This window comes from Cebus imitator, unplaced genomic scaffold (assembly GCF_001604975.1).
Source record: "Cebus imitator isolate Cc_AM_T3 unplaced genomic scaffold, Cebus_imitator-1.0 Scaffold82, whole genome shotgun sequence".
Lineage (NCBI taxonomy): Eukaryota > Metazoa > Chordata > Mammalia > Primates > Cebidae > Cebus > Cebus imitator.
The window spans coordinates 861,919-884,334 of record NW_016107397.1 but is presented as its reverse complement, the minus strand read 5'-3'; the positions used below and the strand labels follow the sequence as shown (position 1 = coordinate 884,334).

Below are 22,416 nucleotides of genomic sequence, written 5' to 3'. Positions count from 1 at the left end.
AAAAAAAAAAAAAAAAAGGTGGGGGGGAATATGTAATTCAACTTGCATTTATATATGCTTGAAGTGTATTTTGAGAGAGAAAAAGATGAAGTGGTCTAAGTTTTGCTTTCCCCCGCTTGAGGATATTAATGAATCTGCTTTGAGAATAAGACTTCACATGCCTATGAGACCCTCCTTATGTCTTAGCCTGTAGACCTAGACACAAGAATGAAATGTTGATAATTCACATCTACACTGAACTTACAGAGATTTCCATTAGAAATATTGCCTTCATTTGTTGAGATTTAATTTGGAAATACTTTTGATTGTAAATATTCCAAACAATAATGGTTGCCCATGGGGAGGGAACTAAGCGCTTGGAGGGCCAGGAGAGGGAGGGAGGCTTACCACTACACATCCTTTTTCCACTCTGGTATTTAAACCATGTAAATGTAGTAACTGTTTTAAAATGAATATGTAAATAAAGTTAACAGATTATATCTGAAAATCTAGATTTCCATTTTCTCTTGAAAAGCTGCAAAATCTGGTATCAAAGGTACCCTAGTGCTGAATGGTAGCTGATATCAAATATACTGAGCAGTACCAATATCAGTCTGGTAGTCCTTGAGCGTGTTGCAATCATACATCTCCAGTCCCTTTGGGGTTCAGAGACAGTAAACACTCACAGGGAGGCCACATCTCAGAGTTACCAGTGTTCTCAGGTCGAACACTTTTTTGTCAAAAAGGGAAATGCTCTCCATTATTGGCATTGTGTCTTCTGTTACAGCATTGAACACGTATAGAGTAGGCTTGTCGTCTTCCCTCTGCTGAGCAGTGTATTAAAGGGGGTGTTTTAGTTTACATTCTTACCAGCAGTATATGAGATTTTTGTTTATGTTGTTCCATATCCTCACCAACACTTGGTATTGCCAGTCTCTTTAGCCATTCCGGTAAGTGTGAAGTAATATTTCATTGTGGTTTTAGTGTGCATTTCCCTGATTACTAATGAGATAGAAGTACCAACTTTTTATTGGCTATTTGTACAGCCTCTTTTGTGAGACGCCTGTTCAGATTTCTTGGCTCTTTTCTATTAAGTTGTCTTTTTCTTAGAGATTTGAATACGCTTTTTATATATTGCAGATCCGAGCTCTCTGTCATGTATGTGTTGCAACAAAAAAGTGTCTTGCCATTCTAATTCCTTGTTGTTAGCATACTTTGTGTAGTATTTAGGGAATCTTTGCCTGCCTAACTTAAGCTTATGATAATTTTCTTCTATTGCTACCTTCTAGAAGCTTTATTATTTTATTAATACTTTTCATATGTAAATCCATCATCCACCTGAAATTGATTTTTGTGTACGGTGTGAGGTTAGGATCAAAATTAGGTGTGTTGTTGTTGTTTTACTGTAGAAATACCCATTTCTCCCAGTAACATTTATTGAAAGGACCATCCTTATTTCTCTGCAGCACCGCCTTTGTCTAATTTAAGTGTCCATATATATGTGAGTCCATTTCTATACTGTTTTGTTCCATCAGTCTATTTTTCTACCTACCCTTGTGCCAGCCTTTGTTTTACCCCTACCCTGATATTTTAAGTCTTGACAGAGTCAGTCATCCCACTCTCTCATTTCTCTTCAGGACTGTCTTGGATCTTGGCCTGTTGCATTTTCATATAATTTTTAGATCAACTTGTCAATTTCCACAAAAAAAAAAAAAAAGTTGAAATATTGATTGGGATTGCCTTTAATCTACTGATGACTTTGGATGGAAGTGACATTGTTATAATATTGACCTTGTTTATTTCTAACCTAATCTATGAACATGGAATGTCATTCATATATTTAACTTTTGAGACAAGGTCTTGCTCTGTGGCCCAGGCTGAAGTACCGTGGCACAGTCATAGCTCACGACTGCCTCGAATTCCCAGGCTCAAGTGATCCTCCTGCCTTAGCCTCTTGAGTAGCTGAGACTACAGGCATGTATCACCATACCCAGCTAATTTTTACTTTTTTATTTATTTTTATTTTTGTGGAATTTTTCCCCTTCCAACCCAGCTAATTTTTAAAAAAACTTTTAGTAGAGACAGCGTCTCACTATGTTGCCTAGGCAGGTCTCAGACTCAGCTCAAACAGTCTTTCCACCTTGGCCGTCCTAAGTGCTGGGATTATAGACATGAGCCACCATGTCTGGCCTCCTCCTTTTATTTACATCATCTGTAATTCCGCTCTGTAGAGGTGTTACTTCTCTTTTATTAGAATTATTCCTAGGTATATGGTTTTGTCTTGTTTTTGAGATGGAGTCTCACCCCATCACCCAGACTAGAGTGCAGTGACACAGTGTCGACTCACTGCAACTTCCACCTCCCAGGTCCAAGTGATTCCCCTGCCGTAGCCTCTCAGGTAGCTGGGATTACAGGCATGCGTCACCATACCTGGCTAATTTTTGTATTTTTAGTGGAGACACAGTTTCACCTGTTGGCCAGGCTGGTCTCAAAAACTCCTGACCTCAAGTGATCCACCTGCCTTGGCCTCCCAAAGTGCTGGAATTATAGGCGTGAATCACCGCGCTCGGCCGTCTATGTGCTTTTACTGAACTGGCCCTAGGTTACTTATGTACTGGCCCTAGGTTATTTATGTACAGCCCTAGGTTAACGACAGACAGGGTCTTGCCACGTTGCCCAGGCTGGTCTGAAACTCCTGGGCCCAAGCACTTCTGCCTCGGCCTCCCAAAGTGGTAGGATTACAGGCATGAGCCACCACACTCGGCCATCTGTGTAGTTTCAAAGTTCCACCCGTGACTGATGAGAGCCATGTGAGAACCAGTGAGCTAGTGTCAGGGATCTGAAGTGATTGAAAATGCCACTCGTATTCAGTCCTTGGATCACTTTGATGAGGTTTTGTAGTCTACTCTTTGCTATCCCTATAGTCCCATGTTTTTTAAACCACTGGGCTCTGGCCTTTCTTGCTGCTTGAGCATAACTTCAACTATGATTGCCGAGAGCAGTTTTCTCAACCTCCCCCCAGGCCCGGCTTCCTGATGGTGGCCTCACGGAACTGTTCTGCAGCATACCACTTGTCTGAAGCTTCCTTTTTTTTTTTTTTTTTTGAGACAGAGTTTCGCTCTTGTTACCCAGGCTGGAGCGCAATGGCGTGATCTCGGCTCACCGCAACCTCCGCCTCCTGGGTTCAGGCAATTCTCCTGCCTCAGCCTCCTGAGTAGCTGGGATTACAGGCACACACCACCATGCCCAGCTAATTTTTTGTATTTTTAGTAGAGACGGGGTTTCACTATGTTGACCAGGATGGTCTCGATCTCTTGACCTCGTGATCCACCCGCCTCGGCCTCCCAAAGTGCTGGGATTACAGGCTTGAGCCACCACACCCGGCCCTGAAGCTTCCTTTTCTCCATTTTCAAACTCTGTTTGAGCATTGTCGACTTCCTGTTTGTACTTCTGTGATGGTAGCTGGTACGGGGTGACAAATCACTAGCAGCTTTTCAAGTAGGAAAGACGGTCTGAGGTGACAGTTTAGTGGCTTTGTCATTAGGCTCAGCACTTATGGGACTATTTGCAGTGTCCGCTCTATGCCAGCTACTTTGCTGCCGGTCTCTGGAGGGCACAGAGATGAAAACACCATCTTTGCTGTCAAGAACTCGCCTGGAAGAAGAGGCCCATGTTTGGATGATCATCACATGATGATAAATGCCATAATTGTTGCAAAAGTCATAAATGTTACAACAGCATATTTTAAAAATGAACTTAGTAAATTAAAGTTGAAAATTTAATGGAAGCAAGACTAAATTAGTTGACTGGGCTGTCTTCTTCAGTTTACTTCCGTCCTTTCCATAGACAGTCTAGAGTGAGTTTGAGTGTGTCCTGGCTCATCATTACCGAGTCTGCCTTTCCAGTTAACCTATGCAAAAAATGCGTCCGTTTCTTCTACCTTTACTAACATTCCATTACTTTTTTTGCTTTCAAGTAATACTGGCAATTGACTTTCTTTTCAGGGGTCTTTCTTCACAAAGAAATTTTTTTTTTTTTTTTTTTTTTTTTTTTTTAGGGTCTTACTCTGTTCACCCAGGCTGGAGTGCAGTGGAGCGATCTCAGCTCCCTGCAGCCTCCTGAGTCGTTAGGACCTCAGGTGCAAACTACCACACCCAACTGATTTTTCAATTTTTTTGTAGAGACGGGGGTCTCTCTATGTTAGCCAGGCTGGTCTCAAACTCCTGGGCTCAAGCAATCCTCCAACCTTGGCCTTCCAAAGTGCTGGGATTACAGGCATGACTAACCATTTAACCGTAAAAACTATTTTCTGAGTCACGTAAAAAGGGACTTTGTCGTGAAGGTCAGATGCCGAGTTATCAGCGGGCTCAGTCACATTCTCTTGATTTTCAGCTCTGGAAGAGAAGTGGTCCTAGTTCATCACCCTTCTCTAGCCCAGCCTCGTCCCGCTCCCAGACACCGGAGAGGCCAGCAAAGAAAATCAGGTACTCGGCATTCTCCTGCAGTTTTCATTTGCTGCGTGGACAGGTGGGGGTGAGGAAGGTGGGAAAGGAACCTGGCTCTTAGCCTTTGTGCTACTGTGACTTGGAGAATCAAAGAAACTAAGCCCTGGGAGAGGGACAGTCAGCACCCACCTGAACTGCCGTCAGCCTGCAGTCTCACGTACTGACTCTAGTGGCCTCTGCCTGTCACCTCCCACTCCAGCCTGAGGGATCGGTGCAAGCACAGGCCACGCACAGTGGACAGCAGGGAGTCAAGTTGGCGGCATTCGCCTTCAGGTTCTTGACTCCAGCTGACTGGGTGCTTGCAGTTGGCTGGACCACCATTCCCTCAGGGATCAGATCTGCGTCTTCAACTCCCAGGGACTTGGGAGGTTTTGAAGATTGTTGGTTTGTGCTTTTTTTTTTTTTTTTAAGACAAAAGCTATCTCCATGGCCTCCATGAACCAGCCTCCCTCCCTTCATTCTGCTGGAATTTCATTTTGACTTTTTTTACCCTGACATACTGAGATCTGAAATTATGGTTGTTTTAAACATTGGCCACTTGGTAGTTAAGAGGGTGTGAGAAATTATTCAATACTTCGGCCAAAAAGTCTTTCTAGACTAAATTGTTTCTTTTCTCCTGACAGAGAAGAAGAGGTGTGTCAACATTCCAGTTCTTCAACCCCACTGGCAACAGACAAGGAGTCCCAGGGAGAAAGGGGTAGGCTGCTGAGCCAGGAGGAGGTGCTGCGCTGCTGGAGTGGAGGTGTTTGTGGAGGATGTAGAGATTAATATTAAAAACGTGTCTTGAGCATTGCTAGGTCTAGGGCATGGGAGATACAGAGAGAGAGATTTCCTCTTCCTCAGAGGTGGATAGTCTGATGAGGGAGAACAGTTGCAGACAGGGCTTTCACGACTGGATAGAGGTAAGCTCAGCTGGAGTCACCTGTGGGTGATCCCGGTAATTACTGTGCAGTAAGCAGTAGGCATGCACGCCTTAATCTTGCAAATACCATCCAAGCAGCCAAACCACAGAAGATGGAATCTTGTCAGGGATATCCAGTGAAAACTCAGTGTTAAGTTGGAAGTGGATAGACAAAACCATCCAATTCTGGAAGAGGGAAGGAAGCAAACAAGTCTAGATTTCTTTCTTTAGTTGCAGATACAACCCCATGGAAGAAACAAAACTCATGGAATTCTCCGTCTACACCTGGCAGCTCTGGGCAGCGTAAGCGGAAAATTCAGCTGCTGCCTTCTCGGCGAGGAGAACAGCTGACCTTGGTATGGTCTTGTCCATCTACTCCTGCTTCCCGGACTTAGCTCTCCTAAGTCTTAGGAATGCTAAGGACAAGTTTCTTCCAGCTTTTTCTAATGTGTTTTTGTTTTTTGGTTTTTGGTTTTTTTTTGAGACAGCGTCACTCTGTTGCCCAGGCTGGAGTGCAGTGTTTTGATCTTGGCTCACGGCAACCTCCGCCTCCCAGGTTCAAGCGATTCTCCTGCCTCAGCCTCCCAAGTAGCTGGGATTACAGGTGCACACCATGAAGCCCGGCTAATTTTTTGTATTTTTAGTAGAGATGGGATTTCACTATGTTGGCCAGGCCGGCCTCAGACACCTGACCTCAAGTGATCCACCCACCTCAGCCTCCCAAAATGCTGAGATTACAGGCATGAGCCACCACACCCAGACTTCCTGTTTTTTCTGATTGACCTGACTTCTTTTTCTTTTTGGTAGCCTCCACCTCCCCAGCTTGGCTATTCGATCACTGCCGAGGACCTAGACTTAGAGAAGAAGGCTTCTTTGCAGTGGTTCAATGAGGCCTTGGAGGATAAGACCGGTAAGGAGGACAGACCGCCGCACACTCAAGAGGTGGCAGGTGTTTGTTTTCTTTGGTTTTATTTTGGTGTTTAAAAAATTAAGTTTCTCCGGGAAAATCCAGAGTAGGGTTCCATGTTTTCTTTTGGTCTTTCTCCCCTGAGAAATCCATGTTGATCTTCATGGGAACTGGACAGCAGGGAGCACTGCGATTGAAGGAGGCATTCCTCCATGAGCCGTGCCGAGACCCTGCTCTCAAACGGGCATCTGGAAAGAAGTCCCAGACAAGCCAGGACTGCTTCACCTTTCTTTCTTTTTTAGATGCTGCCTCGAACTCTGTCACTGAGACCCCACCTACCACTCAGCCTTCATTTACCTTTACCCTGCCTGCTGCTGCACCTGCCCCCTCCCCCACCTCCCTCCCGGCCCCAAGCACCAACCCACTGTTAGACAGCTTGAAGAAGATGCAGAGTCCCCCGAGCCTGCCGCCCTGCCCAGGTGAGCTGGAGAGGGGCCTGTGGATCCAGCCTGTGACACCATCAGCCTTCTCAGTAGCATCCCCTGCTTGGGTTGGAGTAAAGGCGTCGTGCCTGTCAGTCACTGGAGATTGCTCTGCAGGCCTAGTGCACCCTGACCCACCACACCAGAGTGGGACCACGTTTAACAGCACAGGAGCCTGCATCAGGGAGTGTTAGGGAAGGGCTGCTGCAGCACTCAGGATCTGAAGCCTGTCCCGTGGCTGCTCTGAGCCTCGCCTTCATCATCTGTCAGAAGAGAATGACCTTCCCGGGCACGACACCTTGGCAGTGTGAATGTGGTGATGTGGTCAGGATGTCTGTGCCTGTTAGAACCACAGGTCCAGAGCAGCACTGCTTCCTTTTCCCTCCAGCACTTCAGGGCTGCTGGTTGTTCCCGGCCCAGGCCTACATGGCACTGGGCTTACACACCTCTTTGTCAGATGGTAGCCTGGGGCTCGTACTCACCCTCCCTGCTCAAGGGCAGAGACTTGCCCATTCACAGTTGCGTGCTCTTAGCACCGGGCAGGTGAGCTTCATAGGCAAATAAAGTAGATCCAGATTGGTATGTGAACTTCAGAGTTGAGACAATTGGGTTGTCTTAGTCTCTACACGTCAGCTCCCCATTTAGGCCCCATTTTATCCCTGTCTGTCTGTCTGATGATCTGTGAGGTAGACATGAACACTTCCTTGATTTAGCATACAAGCCTGTAGTGCAGACTTAGCTGAGTTTATTGACTGACTCTTGGATCCCAGGCTCTGTGGTAGGCATGGGGAGGATACTGAAATACTGAATACCATCACCTTCCAGGTATTTATTCCAAATTCACTTTTTCTTTTCTTCAGAATCTGCTGGAGCAGCAACCACTGAGGCCCCCTCGCCTCCAAAGACGCCCAGCCTCCTGCCACCACTGGGCTTCTCACAGTCAGGGCCACCAGGGTCCCTCCCCGGCCCCTCCTCAGACTCCAAACCTCCCACTACTTTGCTGGGGCTGATGCCTGCTTCATCCACAGTACCAGCCACTGACACCAAGTCACCTCCAGCCCTTCAGGCAGAGACAGCTGCCAAACCCCAAGCCACATCTGCCCCATCCCCCGCCCCCAAACAAAGCTTCCTGTTTGGAACACAGAGCACGTCACTTTCCAGCCCTGCTGCCCCTGCTGAGTCCTCAGCATCTCCCATGTTCAAGCCCATTTTCACGGCCCCACCCAAGAGTGAGAAGGAAGGCCCCACACCGCCTGGCCCTTCGGTCCCAGCCACAGCGCCTTCCAGCTCCTCCCTCCCTGCAACCGCCAGCACCACAGCCCCGACCTTCCAGCCCATCTTTAGCAGCATGGGGCCGCCTGCATCTGTGCCCTTGCCCGCTCCCTTCTTCAAGCAGACAACTCCCGCCACAACTGCCCCCCTTTTCACCAGCCTGGCCACCACCACCTCTGCTGTGGCTCCCATCACCACAGCCAGTCCATCCGCAGACTCTGCTTCCAAGCCTGCGTTTGGCTTTGGTGTAAACAATGTGAGCAGCAGCGTGAGCACCACGACCAGCACCGCCACTGCCACCTCACAGCCTTTCCTCTTCGGGGCACCCCCGGCCTCTGCTGCCAGCTTCACCCCAGCCATGGGCTCCATATTCCAGTTTGGCAAGCCGCCTGCCCTGCCCACCACCACCACAGTCACCACCTTCACCCAGTCCCTGCCCACTGCCACGCCAGCCACCAGCAGCAGCAGCTTTAGTGGTTTCGGCAGCAGCCTCAGCACCTCCGCCCCAGCCACCAGCAGCCAGCCCACTCTGACATTCAGTAACACGAGCACCTCCACATTCAACATTCCTTTTGGCTCAAGCACCAAGTCCCCGCTCCCATCATATCCAGGAGCCAACCCCCAGCCCGCATTTGGGGCCACTGAGGGGCAGCCACCGGGAGCCGCCAAGCCAGCCCTTGCCCCCAGCTTTGGCAGCTCTTTCACTTTTGGGAACTCTGCAGCCCCAGCCCCGGCCCCAGCTGCTGTACCCGCACCTGCACCTGCGTCCACGATCACGATCGTGCCTGCACACGTGCCCACACCCCTCCAACCTGCCTTTGGCAGTGCCACACAGTCGGCGTTTGGGTTGAAAGCCGCGGCTTCAGCCTTTGGCGCCCCCACCAGCTCACAGCCCGCCTTTGGCGGCACCACTGCTATCTTCTTCGGTGCAGCCACCAGCTCTGGCTTTGGAGCCACCACCCAGACCGCCAGCAGCGGGAGCAGCAGCTCAGTGTTCGGCAGCACGACACCATCACCCTTCACATTTGGGGGTTCAGCAGCCCCCGCTTCCAGCGGGGGCTTTGGGATCAATGTGGCCACCCCCGGCTCCAGCGCCACCTCTGGAGCATTCAGCTTTGGAGCAGGACAGAGTGGGACCACAGCCACCCCCACCCCCTTCGCGGGGGGCTTAGGTCAAAATGCCCTGGGCACTGGCAGCCAGAGCACACCATTTGCCTTCAACGTGGGCAGCACGCCTGAGAGCAAGCCTGTGTTTGGAGGTAAGGAGAGGCATGGGCTTGGGCTGAAGGCCAGACTTCAGAGAGTTGTACCTGCACAGCCTGCCTTCTTAGGGACCTGCTGCTATGGCAGTGAAGAGACAGGTATTGAATATAGAGCTGAATGAAATGCCAGCTCACAACACGTTTTGATAAAATATGTAATGAGTGACTGGAGGAGCTGTTGTGGATGTAGCTGGTCATTGAAGGCTTTTCTGAGTAATTAACAATGTAAGCTGAAGGTTGGGTGTAGTGGCTCACACCTGTAATCCCAATACTTTGGGAGGCCAAGGAAGGTGGTTCACTTGAGGCCAGGAGTTCAAGACCAGCCTGGGCAAATTGGTGAAACCCTGTCTCTACTAGAAAGACCAAAACATGGGGCGCAGTGGTAACTGCCTATAATCCCAGCTACTTGGGAGGCTGAGGCACAAGAATGGTTTCAACCCTGGAGTGGCTGCAGTGAGCCAAGATTGTGTCACTGTACTCCAGCCTGGGCAACAGCAAGACTGTCTCGAAACAGCTGCGTACAAGGGTGGGCAGAGCGTGAGTGAGGATGCCTTTCCGGCACAGGATGGCACATGTGAAGGTCCAGACACAGAAACATGTTTGGTGTGTTCAAGAGCAGAGGAAAAGGCAAGCGTGGCTGGAGGGTGGAGGTGGAGGCAGTGGTGTGGAAGGAGGCTGAGAGGTGAGGGTTGTTTGTGGCTGGGGCTCAGTGTTCGGCACTTAAGTATTCAGAAAAACCACTGCAGAGTAAGTAGAAGGATGCCGTGATGGCGCCTCCCACTGGAAGATGGACATAGACCCCATGGCTTCTGTTTTCTTTGTGAAATAGAGACGATCTGGGAGAGGGCTGGGACAAAGTGTGAGAGAAGGGCCTTTGGAAAGAGTTATTTGGGACAGTGGGGGAAACGTTATTAAAAAGTATCAGTGCTTTCTAGGCAGTCTGTGGGCTGGACAGTTGTGACTGTCAAGTTCAGGTGAGGCCAGTCAGCATGGTGTGTTTCCCAGCGACACTTGGGTGTTGGGGTGTAGACCTGACGTGAGTGGACAGCTGGTGCCACCCGGCCATAGGGACCCCAGCAAGTGCAGCAGGAGGGGCAGTGGGCCAGTGCCCCGATGTGGCTCGGGGTGCAGGAGCGGAGAGCGGGTGAAGTCAGCTGCAGGAGGGGTGCAGTGCTGGCAGGAGATTTGGGAGCCGAGATTTGTGGTTATGGTGTGACTCCAGGAGTGGTGGCAGGGGTGGGGGAGAGGAGCTTATGGGGGTGGCAAGGTTGAGGGGCCGAGGATTGTCAGTCTCACAAGGCGAAGTCACCATGAGGGTTACGAGGAGGAAGCCAGTGAGCCATGGGTCCTGTGAATCAGGAAGTGACCTGGCAGTTGACAGGTTGACGTGAGGACATGGCGGCTTACGATAAAGTGATGATCTGAACTTCAGTTATGGTATTTAGGGAAGGGAGAAAAACAGTATGGAAGCAGCATGGGAGCACAGGGAGCCTCCCCTTGCCCGGGCTGGAGGCCAGGCCCTGAGAGCAGCCTTCCCTGCAGAGGAGCTGCTGGAGGGCATCAGCCAGGCAGCCAGAGTCAGTCAGGGCAAGGCTGGGGAAGGGGAGTCGTGACAACTGTGGGCACCAGGGGGCACCACAGAAGATGAGGGGATGGGACAGTGGCTGGGGCCGGGGGCCGGGGGGGGGGGCGGTGCGGGAGGCCAGAACGGAGGTGGCTAACCTGGGTATGCTAGGAGGCAGGGGCCTGGAGTACTCCCCTCTGCAGCAGGGGTCAGGAGGCCCAGGAAGCGGCTACAGGGCAGGGTTGTTTTTTCTCTGCCATGGTGTGGCCATTAGCTGGTGGGAGAAGCAGGCTGAACTGGGGCACCAGGCATGAAGACTTGGTTGTCTGGCTCAGTTGCTGATGGAGCAGTGGGCCAGGAGCAGTAGGGCCAAGGGTCCTATGAGGAAGTCCTTTGCGGAGCCCAGGCTGTTGCTCCGCTCCTTGCCTGCCTCTGCCCTCTGCTCACTGGCCAGGTCTCTGCAGCTCTCTGCTGTCTTCATTCCAGGCACCGCCACTCCCACCTTTGGTCAGAACACCCCTGCGCCTGGAGTGGGCACATCGGGCAGCAGCCTCTCCTTTGGGGCGTCCTCAACACCCGCCCAAGGCTTTGTTGGCATTGGACCGTTCGGTAAGCAGCAAGCCACCCTGTGGCCCCCTGTAGTCCCGTGGCCCTGTGATCTGTGCCTGTCTGAGGAGGGGTTGGGTGGGGTGGCAGGCTTCCGGCCCTCTGAGACCTTGTGAAGATCAGGTTCAGCACAGGAAAGACGTTAGGGTTAGGAGTCCGCCACCGCTCAGGGATGGGAGTTGGATGGCAGAGATCCGAGACAAGCTGTCTGGGCGGAAGTTCTCCATCTTATGGGAAGCCAGGTAAAAATGGATTCATGGGCCTGGCTCTGAGGCACTCTGGCAGTTTGCATTTCAGTGTTTCTCGCCCAGCCTTCCAGAGGTTCGGGCACTCAGACCCAGAGTCTCATGTAGCAGCTGCCCTGATGAGGTCTTGTTGAATTTTCCAGGAGCGGCGACCCCTTCATTTTCCATTGGTGCGGGATCCAAGACCCCAGGGGCTCGACAGCGGCTGCAGGCCCGAAGGCAGCACACCCGCAAAAAATAGCCTTTGTCTCCTGGCCCCATTTCCCCTCCCCGTCCCTAAGTCTGGACCTTGGCACCTGCTAGGAAGAGCCTTTGACCCTTCGAGTTCCATACAGCAAACCTACCCCAGATGTCTGGCTTCAGACACCAGGGGGTAGTGGCAGCCCTGGGGCCCTTTCCCTTCTGGAGGAAGCACGAACGAGCTTCAGGGATAGGGAAGCAGAACGCCGCAGGTCCAAAGCCCATGACCTTTACTTGAACAGTTCCACTGGGGATGCTGGAGAACTCAAGAAACACCTGTATATAGCGTCTGCTGCCCTGACTCCCGCTTAGCACGCCCTTAGGCAGGCGCCCCTTCCACCTTTCCCCAAGAGCCGTCGTCGTCGGAGGGTGCAGGGTTCAGCCCGCCTGGATTGCTGTTGTGCACCTGATGGGATTCGGGAAATGGGTTGTCCCTAAAGCTTTACCTTGCTTGGCTTGGCTGTGAGAAGTGGTTCTCCTCCTCTGGTCCCTTCCGGGGACTCCTACTTCCCCATTTCTTGCTGCTGTGTCCCTCACCGGTTTCCTGCAGGATTGATTCCTTTTTAAATGCCCTTGAATCTAGCTTTGCCTTGGAGACCCCAGTGGGTGCTGCTCCTGCCTTTTCCTCCTGCCAAGTCTGAATCAATGTTTAATCTCCAACCCTCTGCCAGTTTGGCCCCTCAAAGCTTGGTGGCTCGACTGTTAGCCTGGCAGAGCCAGGGGTGAGATACCTCGCTCCAAGAGGAAGAAGCTCTTGGAGCAGGCAGGATGCCCACCGCTGCTTCAGCTGCCTCCTCTCCCAGCCACCCTTTGGCCTCATCAGGCCCTCGTCTGCCTCTCCGGGATTGTATGTTTCAAGACTTGTCCTGTGTTCGTTTGTCTGACGCTCTGTGTATTGCTCTTTGAATCGAGTTTGGAGGAAGAATTGAGTTGTATGAGTGGCGGCATGTTGATAGTGCCGGACTTACTGTTTCAAGTTTTCTGGAGCCTCGCTAATTGAGTGTGGAAAGTAGCACCACTTTATGGCTACAAGTGCTGACTCCCGAATTTTCCAATGGTGTTTTGACTTTAAGGGCTGGCAGCCCAGGATGATGGGGCCAGGGAAAAGCAAAGACCTCTTCCCTCTGCAGTTTGTTTCTGTCCCACTTATGACCTCATTGGAGGCTACACCACCCAGAGTATGTGTTAGAAAACCGAAATTAATGAACCAGATTTTAAAAACCCTATTTTTCCTAAGCAGGGCCCTCTGCAGCCCATCCTTACCTTCCTTTATTCTGAAACCACATACCCCAGGCCCAAGAGCCTTGCTGCCACGCCCGACCTCTTTGGGAGAAGTATGAATGCGTGTGTCTAAATTAAAAGAAAAAAATATTTAAACATTTTTTAACAAAAATTTATTTTTATATTTAAGCTAAATTGCCTTTTAAATTCCTTCAAGCTTGGTTCATTGAGGTGGTTAAGTATAAATGCTATTGACTAGGAATTAGCTGTATAGTTAAGTTATGCCTGTGTGAAGAAGAGGCTCAGATGCTGTCCCAGGCAGCTTTCTGAGGGACTTGAGCCCCTTCTGGCCACGTTATATAAACTGTAATTCTTATTTTATAAATAATGTGATGTAGATGTAACCGGTGGCCCCTCCCCGTGGTGACTGAGGGTGAGTGTTCGGTGGCAGGGACGCTCCTGCCAGCCCTCAGAACAGCTCTGATCCTTGTTCATGCCTGGCTGTGTGTGCAGCTGAGGGGGGAGCGAACCTTAAGCCCAAATACCTGTTAGGACTGGAGGGTCGGGGTGGGCCCAGGCCTAGAAATCAAGCTTCCACCTGCACCTTACATAAGGTAGACCCTCTAGTTTCAGTACCTGAGCTAGTTTACCTCAGTTCCACAGGCAGGCCAGCCAGTCCGGGAACCCCGAGCGTGAATGTGGATGTGTACAGTATGTACACTGGACAGGAGTGGGAGGCTGGAACTTTCCTTACAGATAAAGACTTCATTCCTGTTGAGTCTAGCTGGAATTTTTAGTATGAATGTGAGATTTTTCTCCTGCTTATGTCACTAAGAATAAAAACTGTGATCTATCATAGAACACGCTCTGCGTTTTATTTCTGTGGGCAACACTTCTCGCTAGCAAGAACACAGCCCAAGGCAGGGACCCAGTAGCCTATCTGCTGCCTGCGGTGAGGCCCAGGGCCCTCCATGGAGAGGACAGGCGTCTTCCTTTCCCACCAGGAAGGAGGCAGCCCGGAGCCCCTGCTATGTGCCAGGCAGCGTGTAAGCACCAGCTGTGGCTTGTCGCCGTCTTTTCTTTCTCTTTGGGGCTGGGCCGGGTGTGCATTCTGGCGCCGATGCTTCAACCTGTGAGGCTGAGCTAGAGGAGAAGTGTCGTGTGAGATGTGCCGGGGTCAGCCTGTGTCTCCCAAGCACGCTCCCGCCCACTCACCTCGGTGCCTCAGCCCGTTCAATTACAGCAACGAAGAAGCCACCACTGAGTGTGGTCTCTGGGGAGGCCCGTAGGCAGTGCTCCGCACCTGGGAACCTGCTCAGGCCTCGGTGGGGCCAGGTAGGCAGGACAGGAGCTAGCCTGCAAGAGAAACAGGTGCGGGGTAAGAGAGCCACTCACCGCTGCCCCACGACCCTGGCACACACCCATTACCTGAAGGCGCCCAGGTTCTGCTGCAGGGCGTCTCGCACCACATCTTCATTCTCCTCCTGGCAAAGGGAGCACGTAGAGTAGACGAGCCGCTGCAGGGAGGGGAAAGTGAGCGCGTGGCACAAGGCTCGCTGCTGGAACCCTGCCAGCGCATGCAGGCGCGCCGGGCGAGGTGTGCATGCACCAGGCTCCTCCAGCTGTCTGCTCAGCATACCTAAGGAAAAGCGCACCTCAGTCCTGAAATCCCGAGAACTTTTGTCCCAGGGTCCCAAGCCCATTAAAGCGTCAGAACTAACACCAAAACTACTCCAGTTCTAGGCAGCTGTGGACCTGTGAGTCCCTCGGCCACACCTTCTCCCATCTCACCCGAGCCACTGCAGGAAGGATCCAGCAGGATGTAGCGGACCTGACTGTAGCGCGGATCTGAAGGGGAGACCGCCAGGAAGTCCTCCTCAGCCAGCTCACAGCAGGAGACGCCGGCCCGGGCCAGCAGAGTAGCCATGGACGCCAGCCGCTTGGCATCCAGGTCAAAGGCAAAGACCTTCCTAGGGAGAGAGCAGAGCAGGAGTCAGCTGAGAACATGTGGAGCAGCTACGGGGCTGCATGCTAAGTCAGGACACACAATATTGAAATGGCCTATATTTGTTTTTTTGAACTAGAGTCTCGCACTGTCGCCCAGGCTGGAGTGCAGTGGCGCAACATCCACTCACTGCAACCTCCACCTCCTGGGTTCAAGCGATTCTCCTGCCTCAGCCTCCTGAGTAGCTGGGACTACAGGCGCCTGCCACCACGCCCGGCTAATTTTTTGTACTTTTAGTAGAGACGGGGTTTCACCATGTTGGCCAGGCTGATCTCGAACTCCTGACCTCAGCTGATCTGCCTGGTTCGGCCTCCCAAAGTGCTGGGATTACAGGCATGAGCCACCGTGCCCAGCAAAAATGGCCAACATTTAAAGGGTCCAGGGTCAGAGGTAACTGGCTTGGGGTCTCTGCCCTGAGGGCTAAGGGATCCACATCTCACCTGCAGTGGGGGAAGCTTAGCTTGGGGCGACCATAAGCTGCTTTGGTGCAGCAGGAAATAGTTAAGCAAAAGCCACCCTTTCGGCCTTGATGACCCGCTGAAAGGGTAGAGGGTCAATCCCCACGCCCTCCTCCCTCTCCTGACCATGGCACTCACCCTTGGTTCTTCAGAAGAGCAGCCAAGTGACTGGTCTTATTGCCCGGGGCAGCACATGCATCAATGACGTGGGAGCCTGGCGGAGGGTCCAGCAGCATGGCTGGGAGACAGCTGGCCTGGTGAGCAGAGCACCGGGGCCAGGTGAAGAGACCCCAGGCTGACCCCTTCCCGAGCGCCCACATTCTTCCCTTTTCCATTCCTCTTACCCTACCCTGTCCTGCAGAATGAGGTGCCCAGCCCGGTACAGTGGGTGTTCATGTAGATCTGTCTGGGCGGGAAACACCAGCAACTCCGGCACCAAAGGGTCCAGGAGAAAATGCTTCCCCTTGAGGGCTCGGAGGTCGTCAACGCTGCCAGGGAAGAGGAACCATTCATTCCTCATTTCCCCAATTTCGCCCTGCCACGCCCCATTTCAACAGTTCATTCATGCAACAAATGTTCACTACAGCTACGGAAAAATAAACAGGATGAAGGGCAGTGGAATCTGCAGTTGAGGGAATGGGTTCTCAAGCCAGAATGACTAGGCTCAGGAGGCCCCTCTACTGTTTACCAGCAGTGGGTGCCTGGACAAGTGATTGAATCACAAGCCCCCCGGGCACTCCTGCAAACTAGTAGGTGTGAAAATTCGGTGATGTAATATATCCAAGATACTTACTTGGCGCAAATTAACAAATATTAGCTATTCCTGTTTAAGTATAACCTTGGAGAAAGGTTACTTTCCAGGGGGGTGAAGGGACGCAGGGAGGTGAGAGCTGAGCCCATTCTTGATGGATGAGGAGTTAAGTCACGTGAGGCGCGTAGGTTGAAATTACATTCACTATAACTTTGCAAAGGAGTACTGCCCACTCTACCTGACCCATGCAGAAATGGGCCTAGAGAGCCACATGTCTCAGTCCAGAAATCTATCGAAGTGGCTGAGCTGGAATTCAAACGCAAACAGCTGTTCTGTGCTATTCCACCCTGGTGTCCAAGCAACATGGCAGACACAGAAGGAAGAGGGTCTTACAAAGAGTGGAGGAAAGGGAGAGGGGCAGAGGCTGCTTCTCAGAGCCACCAAAGGACAAAGCAGGAGCCAGGTGTGAGCCCAGTGGAGGCGGCCTCAGGGCAGGGACCAGCCACTGTTGCTGGCACACGAGGGCGGCAGATGGGCCTGGAGAGGACGCAGGAGGGACGGCACGCTGGAGCTGAGAAAGCACTCAACAGGGGAGTGACAGCATCAGAGCTGTATGTAGAGCTTTTTTTTTTTTTTTTTTTTTGAGATGGAGTCTTGCTCTGTTGCCCAGGCTGGAGTGCAGTGGCACCATCTTGGCTCACTACAACCTCCACCTCCCAGGTTCAAGCAATTCTCCTGCCTCAGCCTCCTGAGCAGCTGGGACTACCGGCGCACGCCACCACATCCAGCTAATTTTTGTATTTTTAGTAGAGATGGGTTATCACCACATTGGCCAGGATGGTCTCGATCTCTTGACCTCGTGATCTGCCCGCCTTGGCCTCCCCAAAGTGCTGGGAATACAGAGGTGAGCCACCACGCCTCGCTGCCTTTAGAGTTTTCTACAGTAACCACAAAGAGGAAAATGCAGCAAGAAAGTCTGGACGCAGAGACCAGTCTGGGAGCTTCTTGTGGTCATCCCAATAAGAAATGATGAGTGCTTAACCTAGGCAGTGTCCAAGAGGATGAAGAGGAAGGAGTGGAGGCCGGGCACAGTGGCTCACACCTCTAATCCCAGCTACTCGGGAGGCTGAGACAAGAGTATCATCGCTTGAACCTGGGTGGCAGAGGCTGAAGTGAGCCAAAATCATGCCACTGCACTCCAACTTCAGAGTGAGACTCAGTCTAAAAAAAAGAGAGGAGTAGAGCTTTCAAGAAAGATACTGAAGGTGGAGGAGTAAATGATTGGAGGGAGAGGACGGAAGCGCCTAGGATACTCTGTTTCTGGCTTGACCGGATGGGTAGAAGATGGTGACATATGCTAGATTAAACTGGGGGAGGCACTGGGTCTAAAGTCTGCGAGGGAAGATGATGAATGCAGCAACTGTGGCATCTATGGTGCATGCGTATGAAGCTGAGGAGAGAGGAATATAAGAGGGAAGTCTACACTGGGCTGTGAGAATCACCAGGTGGGAGGCAGGAGTTAAAGCTAGAGAAAAAAGAGGGATGCAAAGAAGAATGTAGGCTGGGACTCCTAGAAGTTCAATGTTTTAAGGGATGGGAGGAGGACAAACCGTGGAGATGGAGAAACTGCTGGAAACATAGGAAGAAAGCCCAGTGAGCACAGTCACAACTATGCAGCCTCTTCTCCTCCCACTACCCCACGCACCTCCCAAGATGAGGGCAGCCGGGTTCTCACCTGGAAGCCCGACCCTGATAGGAGAAACCTTTTCTCTTGAAATAATCAACTACATCATCGGAGCAGGTCTTGAGAGTGTTGACACGGACAAATCGAGGCAGCTGGGAGGCTGGGATGCAATGAGCAGTGAGTAGGCAGGAGCAAATTTCCTGCCTCCCCCACCCCCTCCCAACTCATTCTACTCACCTGGACCAGGCCTGGATCCCACTTCCAGCAGGTCCTCATTCCGGCTCACACCCCGATGAACCTTGAGCCGAGCCAACTCAGCCTTGAGCCTTGCTTGGTGCCGGCCCAACAGAGCCTTCCATCGGCCCCCACCGCCTCGAAAGCCCTTCCCCAACAACAGCTCATACACTAGCACCTGGGGATGAGGAAACAGACAAAAACAAAAGCATTAAGCATTAATGCCTTAGGACTGACTCTAATAGAGCCCTTGATGTGGAATGGCTAAACAGATCACCTGTCCAGATGGTTACAGATAAATGTGGGGTAGTACCTTATTCAAGATCACACCAGAAATTAACGACAGAACAGGATCGGAACCTGGCGTCTTGCTTCCCAGTCCTGGACCCTTTCCCCACTGATGTTCACCAGTAGACCTCTGCACCCACTCCTTCTTGCCAACATTACCCTTTCGTTGGTTTGGGTTTTTTTGTTTGTTTGTTTAAGAATTGGGGTCTAGCTCTGTCGCCCAGGCAGAAGTCCGGTGGCCAGATCATAGCTCACTGCAGCTTCGAATGCCTGGGCTCAAGTGATCCTCCCTTCTCAGCCGCCCGAGTAGCTGGGACCACAGGCGCGCCACACCACACCCGACTTCCTTAGCGTCTCCGCCACTACTACTTTATAATTCGGTTATTCAATCCTTCACAACATTCAAAGTTACAGCATTTTCATCCCACCTCAACTCGTAACCCAGCAAAGGTCTGCCCATGCTCACTTCAGATAAAAGACTTGCTCCAGTCCCGCCGAGCACAGCAGCAGAGCCGCGACCAAATGACAAGGCGCTGACCGTCGGGACTCTCTTCCCCGCCCGCCCTTCGCCTTTCCTCACCTTGGCCAGGTGCGGCCGCAGCTTCTTCTCCGCGCGGAGGAGGCCGGCGCTGGCAATCACCGCGTCCAGCACCGCGGAGTAGCGCTGCGTCTCGCACACCAGTGCGTAAAGCTGCTTCACGTTCTGTGTGGCAGAGGGAGACAAGCTGGGTCGGCGACTCCACCGGGCCCCACCTCCCGACCCCATCCCGGCCCGCCCCACCCTATCCCAGGTTCCCCACCCCCACCCCTATTTCTCGCGCCCAGGCCCGCTACCTGGAAGTTGCTGGAGTACACCAGCCCCTTGATGGAGCCCTGGCGGCTCTCCACGCCTGCCAGGACGCCTGCCGCAGCAGCGTACACCGCCATAGTTCCGCGCACCTTTACGGCTCTGTCGCAAAGCGCACGCGGCTCTGCGCCCGCCCGGATTTCCGGGGTCAAAAAGTACGACCTTCCGGGACCGGAAGTGGCGGTCCCCCAGCCCCAAGGCGTGCGTGTGGTCGCGCGCCTGCCAGGATGGGTAGTTCCGTGCTGCGAGTCCGTTTTGCCACTTCTCCGGTTCTTCGGTCTTTGCCAATCTGATGGGCAAATAATGGGATTTTACTGCTGTTTAACTACAGTTATTGAGGTTGAATATCTTCACATGTGTATTGGTCATTATATATACATAATTTGCTTTTTTTTTTTTTTTTTTTAAAGACAGAGTCGCTCAGTAGCGCAATCTCAGCTCACTGCAACCTCTGCCTCCCGGGTTCAAGCTATTCTCCTGCCTCAGCCGCCCAAGTAACTGGGATTACAGGTGCCCGCCACCATGCCCAGCTAATTTTTGTGTTTTTAGTAGAGATGGCGTTTCACCACGTTGGCCAGTTGGTCTCGAACTCCTGACCTCAGGTGATCATCCGCCTCAACCTCCCAAAGTGCTAGGATTACAGGCGTGAGCCCCTGCGCCTGGCCATAATTATGTGTCCCTGTTTATTGTCTTATGTTCCTTTGCCATGTCTTCCGATGGCTTTCTTCTCAGGGAGGCTTTTTCTGGGTAATGGCAGAGAACGTCCCAGCAGCTCCAGGTTCACAATCTGGTTCAGGATACCTGCCACTCACCCCCCACCAGTAACCTTATCAGTCCCCAGAGCCAAGCAAGAAAGGGCATGGGGTATTTGGGTACCTGAAATGGGCCAGTTTGGCCACAGTATGTAGGTATGACCCAGGCCTCAAAGCCACAATAACGAGTTTTGTTTTGTTTTGTTTTGTTTTTAATGAGGTCTCAGTCACCCAGGCTGCAGTGCAGTGGCACCATCAAAGCTCACTGCAGCCTCAAACTATTGGGCTCAAGTGATCCTCCCACTTCACCCTTCAAGTAGCTGGGACTACAGGCATGCACCACCATACCCAGCTAATTTTATCTTTTGTAGAGATGGGGTTTCGCCATGCATAGTCTCAAACTCCCGGCCTCAAGCAATCCTCCCACCTCAGCCTCCCAAAGCAGTGATTACAGGCATGAGCCACTGTGCTCTGCAAGGATTTTGTTCTTTATCTTGAGAGAAATGGTAGTCCTCTTAAGGGTTTTAAGTCTCGGAGTGCTGCGCTCACATATACTTCTTTAAAAGATCAGTCTGGCGAGGTGCGTGGCTCACATCTGTAATCCCAGCACTTTGGGAGGCCGAGGCAAGCACATCACTTGAGGTCAAGAGATGGAGACCAGCCTGGCCAACATGGCAAAAACCCATCTCTACTAAAAATACAAAGATTAGCCAGGCATGATGGCAGATGCCTATAATTCCAGCTACTCAGGAGGCTGAGGTATGAGAATCACTTGAACCCAGGAGGCAGAGGTTGCAGTGAGCTGAGATCGTGCCACTGCACTCCAGACTGGGGGATAGAGCGAGACTCTCCCAAAAGTAAATAAAGATCAGTGTGGCTACAGTGTAGGGATATAGGATGGACAGGGACAGAGTTAAGGCAGGGAGATACCAATGGTGATCATGGCAGTGACCTAGGCAAGAACCGGTGGCCTGGACTGAGTTGGTGGAGTCAGGTTGAAGTTGGCAGTGCGACTGCTAAGTCCACAGAACTTGCTCAGGAAGGAGGACAGGTCAAGAATAACTCATAGGTTTTTGGGTTTTCAGTTTGGGCAGTTGACAAAGTGCTGGTGTGTGTTTTGGTAGGATGGGGAAACCTAGGGTGGCGGGGTGAACAATGGCCACCCAGAGACAGCAGGCCCTAATTCCTAGAGCCTGGAAGCGTCACCTTCTATCGAAGAGATCTGTAGGCATGGTGAGGTGAAGGGTTTGGAGAGAGGAGGTTATCCTCGATTATCTGGGCAGGCCCACGTATCATCACAAGTATCCCTATAAGAGAGAGGCAGAGGAAGACCAGGTGCAGTGGCTCACACCTGTAATCCCAGCACTTTGGAGGCCATGGTGGGAGGATTGCATGAGGCCCAGACCAGCCTGGGTAACATAGCAAGATCCTCTCTCTACTAAAAATTTTGTTTGGTTTGTTTTTGGGACACAGTTTCACTCTTGTTGCCCAGGCTGGAGTGCAGTGGCACAATCTCAGCTCACCACAACCTCCGCCTCCTGGGTTCAAGCAATTCTTCTGCCTCAGCCTCCCAAGTAGCTGGGATTACAGGCATGTACCACCACACCAGGCTAATTTTGTATTTTTAGTAGAGATGGGGTTTCTCCATGTTGGTCAGGCTGGTCTCAAACTCCTGACTTCAGGTGATCCACCTGCCTTGGCCTCCCAAAGTACTGGGATTACAGGCGTGAGCCACCGCACCCAGCCTCTACTAAAAATTTAATTACCTGGGCATGGTGGCAGACATTTGTCCCAGTTACTCAGGAGGCTGAGGCAGGAGGATCGCTTGAGCTCAGGAGGTCAAGGCTGCAGTGAGCTATGATTGCACCACTGCACTCCAGCCTGGGTGACACAGCGAGATCCTGTCTCTAAAAATAAACACTCAAGGCTGTGCACGGTGGCTCATGCCTGTAATCCCAGCACTTTGAGAGGCCGAGGTGGGCGGATCACCTGAGGTCAGGAGTTCGAGACCAGCCTGGCTAACACAGCAAAACCCCATCTCTACTAAAAATACAAAAATTAGCTGAGTGTGAGATACGCATCTATAATCCCAGCTACTCAGGAGGCTGGGGCAGGAGAATCGCTTGAACCTGGGAGGTGGAGGTTGCAGTGAGCTGAGATCAGACCACCGCACTCCAGCCTGGGTGACAGAGTGAGACTCTGTCTCAAAAAAA

The 22,416-nt window shown here is 51.8% G+C and overlaps 2 protein-coding genes across 3 annotated transcripts in view; one reads left to right on the top strand and one right to left on the bottom strand.

Moving 5' to 3' along the window:
* Positions 1–14,038, top strand: part of LOC108307911 (nuclear envelope pore membrane protein POM 121C) — a 27,071-nt gene extending 13,033 nt beyond the window's left edge. The window contains exons 6-13 of the mRNA XM_017533443.2: positions 4,372–4,463; positions 5,108–5,181; positions 5,617–5,741; positions 6,193–6,295; positions 6,595–6,771; positions 7,635–9,305; positions 11,359–11,481; positions 11,867–14,038. Coding sequence (XP_017388932.1) covers positions 4,372–4,463; positions 5,108–5,181; positions 5,617–5,741; positions 6,193–6,295; positions 6,595–6,771; positions 7,635–9,305; positions 11,359–11,481; positions 11,867–11,964 — 2,463 coding nt within the window. The 3' untranslated portion in view covers positions 11,965–14,038. The remainder of the gene's footprint in view (positions 1–4,371; positions 4,464–5,107; positions 5,182–5,616; positions 5,742–6,192; positions 6,296–6,594; positions 6,772–7,634; positions 9,306–11,358; positions 11,482–11,866) is intronic.
* Positions 13,335–19,575, bottom strand: NSUN5 (NOP2/Sun RNA methyltransferase 5). 2 transcript variants are annotated; one of them, XM_037740260.1, is made up of 10 exons: positions 19,439–19,575; positions 19,185–19,307; positions 18,320–18,494; positions 18,134–18,242; positions 15,997–16,135; positions 15,786–15,901; positions 15,016–15,154; positions 14,613–14,701; positions 14,400–14,540; positions 13,335–14,327 (listed from the first exon to the last, which is right to left on the bottom strand). In XM_037740260.1, the coding sequence occupies exons 1-10, from the start codon at positions 19,529–19,531 to the stop codon at positions 14,213–14,215; spliced, it is 1,239 nt and encodes a 412-aa protein (XP_037596188.1). In that variant the 5' UTR covers positions 19,532–19,575; the 3' UTR covers positions 13,335–14,212. The 2 variants fall into 2 exon arrangements, with proteins under 2 accessions (XP_037596188.1, XP_017388938.1); XM_017533449.2 differs by having other exon boundaries at positions 13,337–14,327; positions 14,613–14,823; positions 14,976–15,154.
* Between the last annotated feature and the right edge of the window lie 2,841 nt (positions 19,576–22,416).

Coding starts and splice junctions, on each gene's coding strand:
- NSUN5 (XM_017533449.2), bottom strand. CDS start 19,531: ATGGCGGTGTACGCTGCTGCGGCAGGCGTCCTGGCAGGCGTGGAGAGC. Junction 18,495..19,184: donor TGCGGCCGCACCTGGCCAAG/GTGAGGAAAGGC, acceptor CCTCATCCCCAG/GTGCTAGTGTATGAGCTGTT. Junction 14,541..14,612: donor CAGAACCTGGGCGCCTTCAG/GTAATGGGTGTG, acceptor TTTCTCTTGCAG/GCTAGCTCCTGTCCTGCCTA.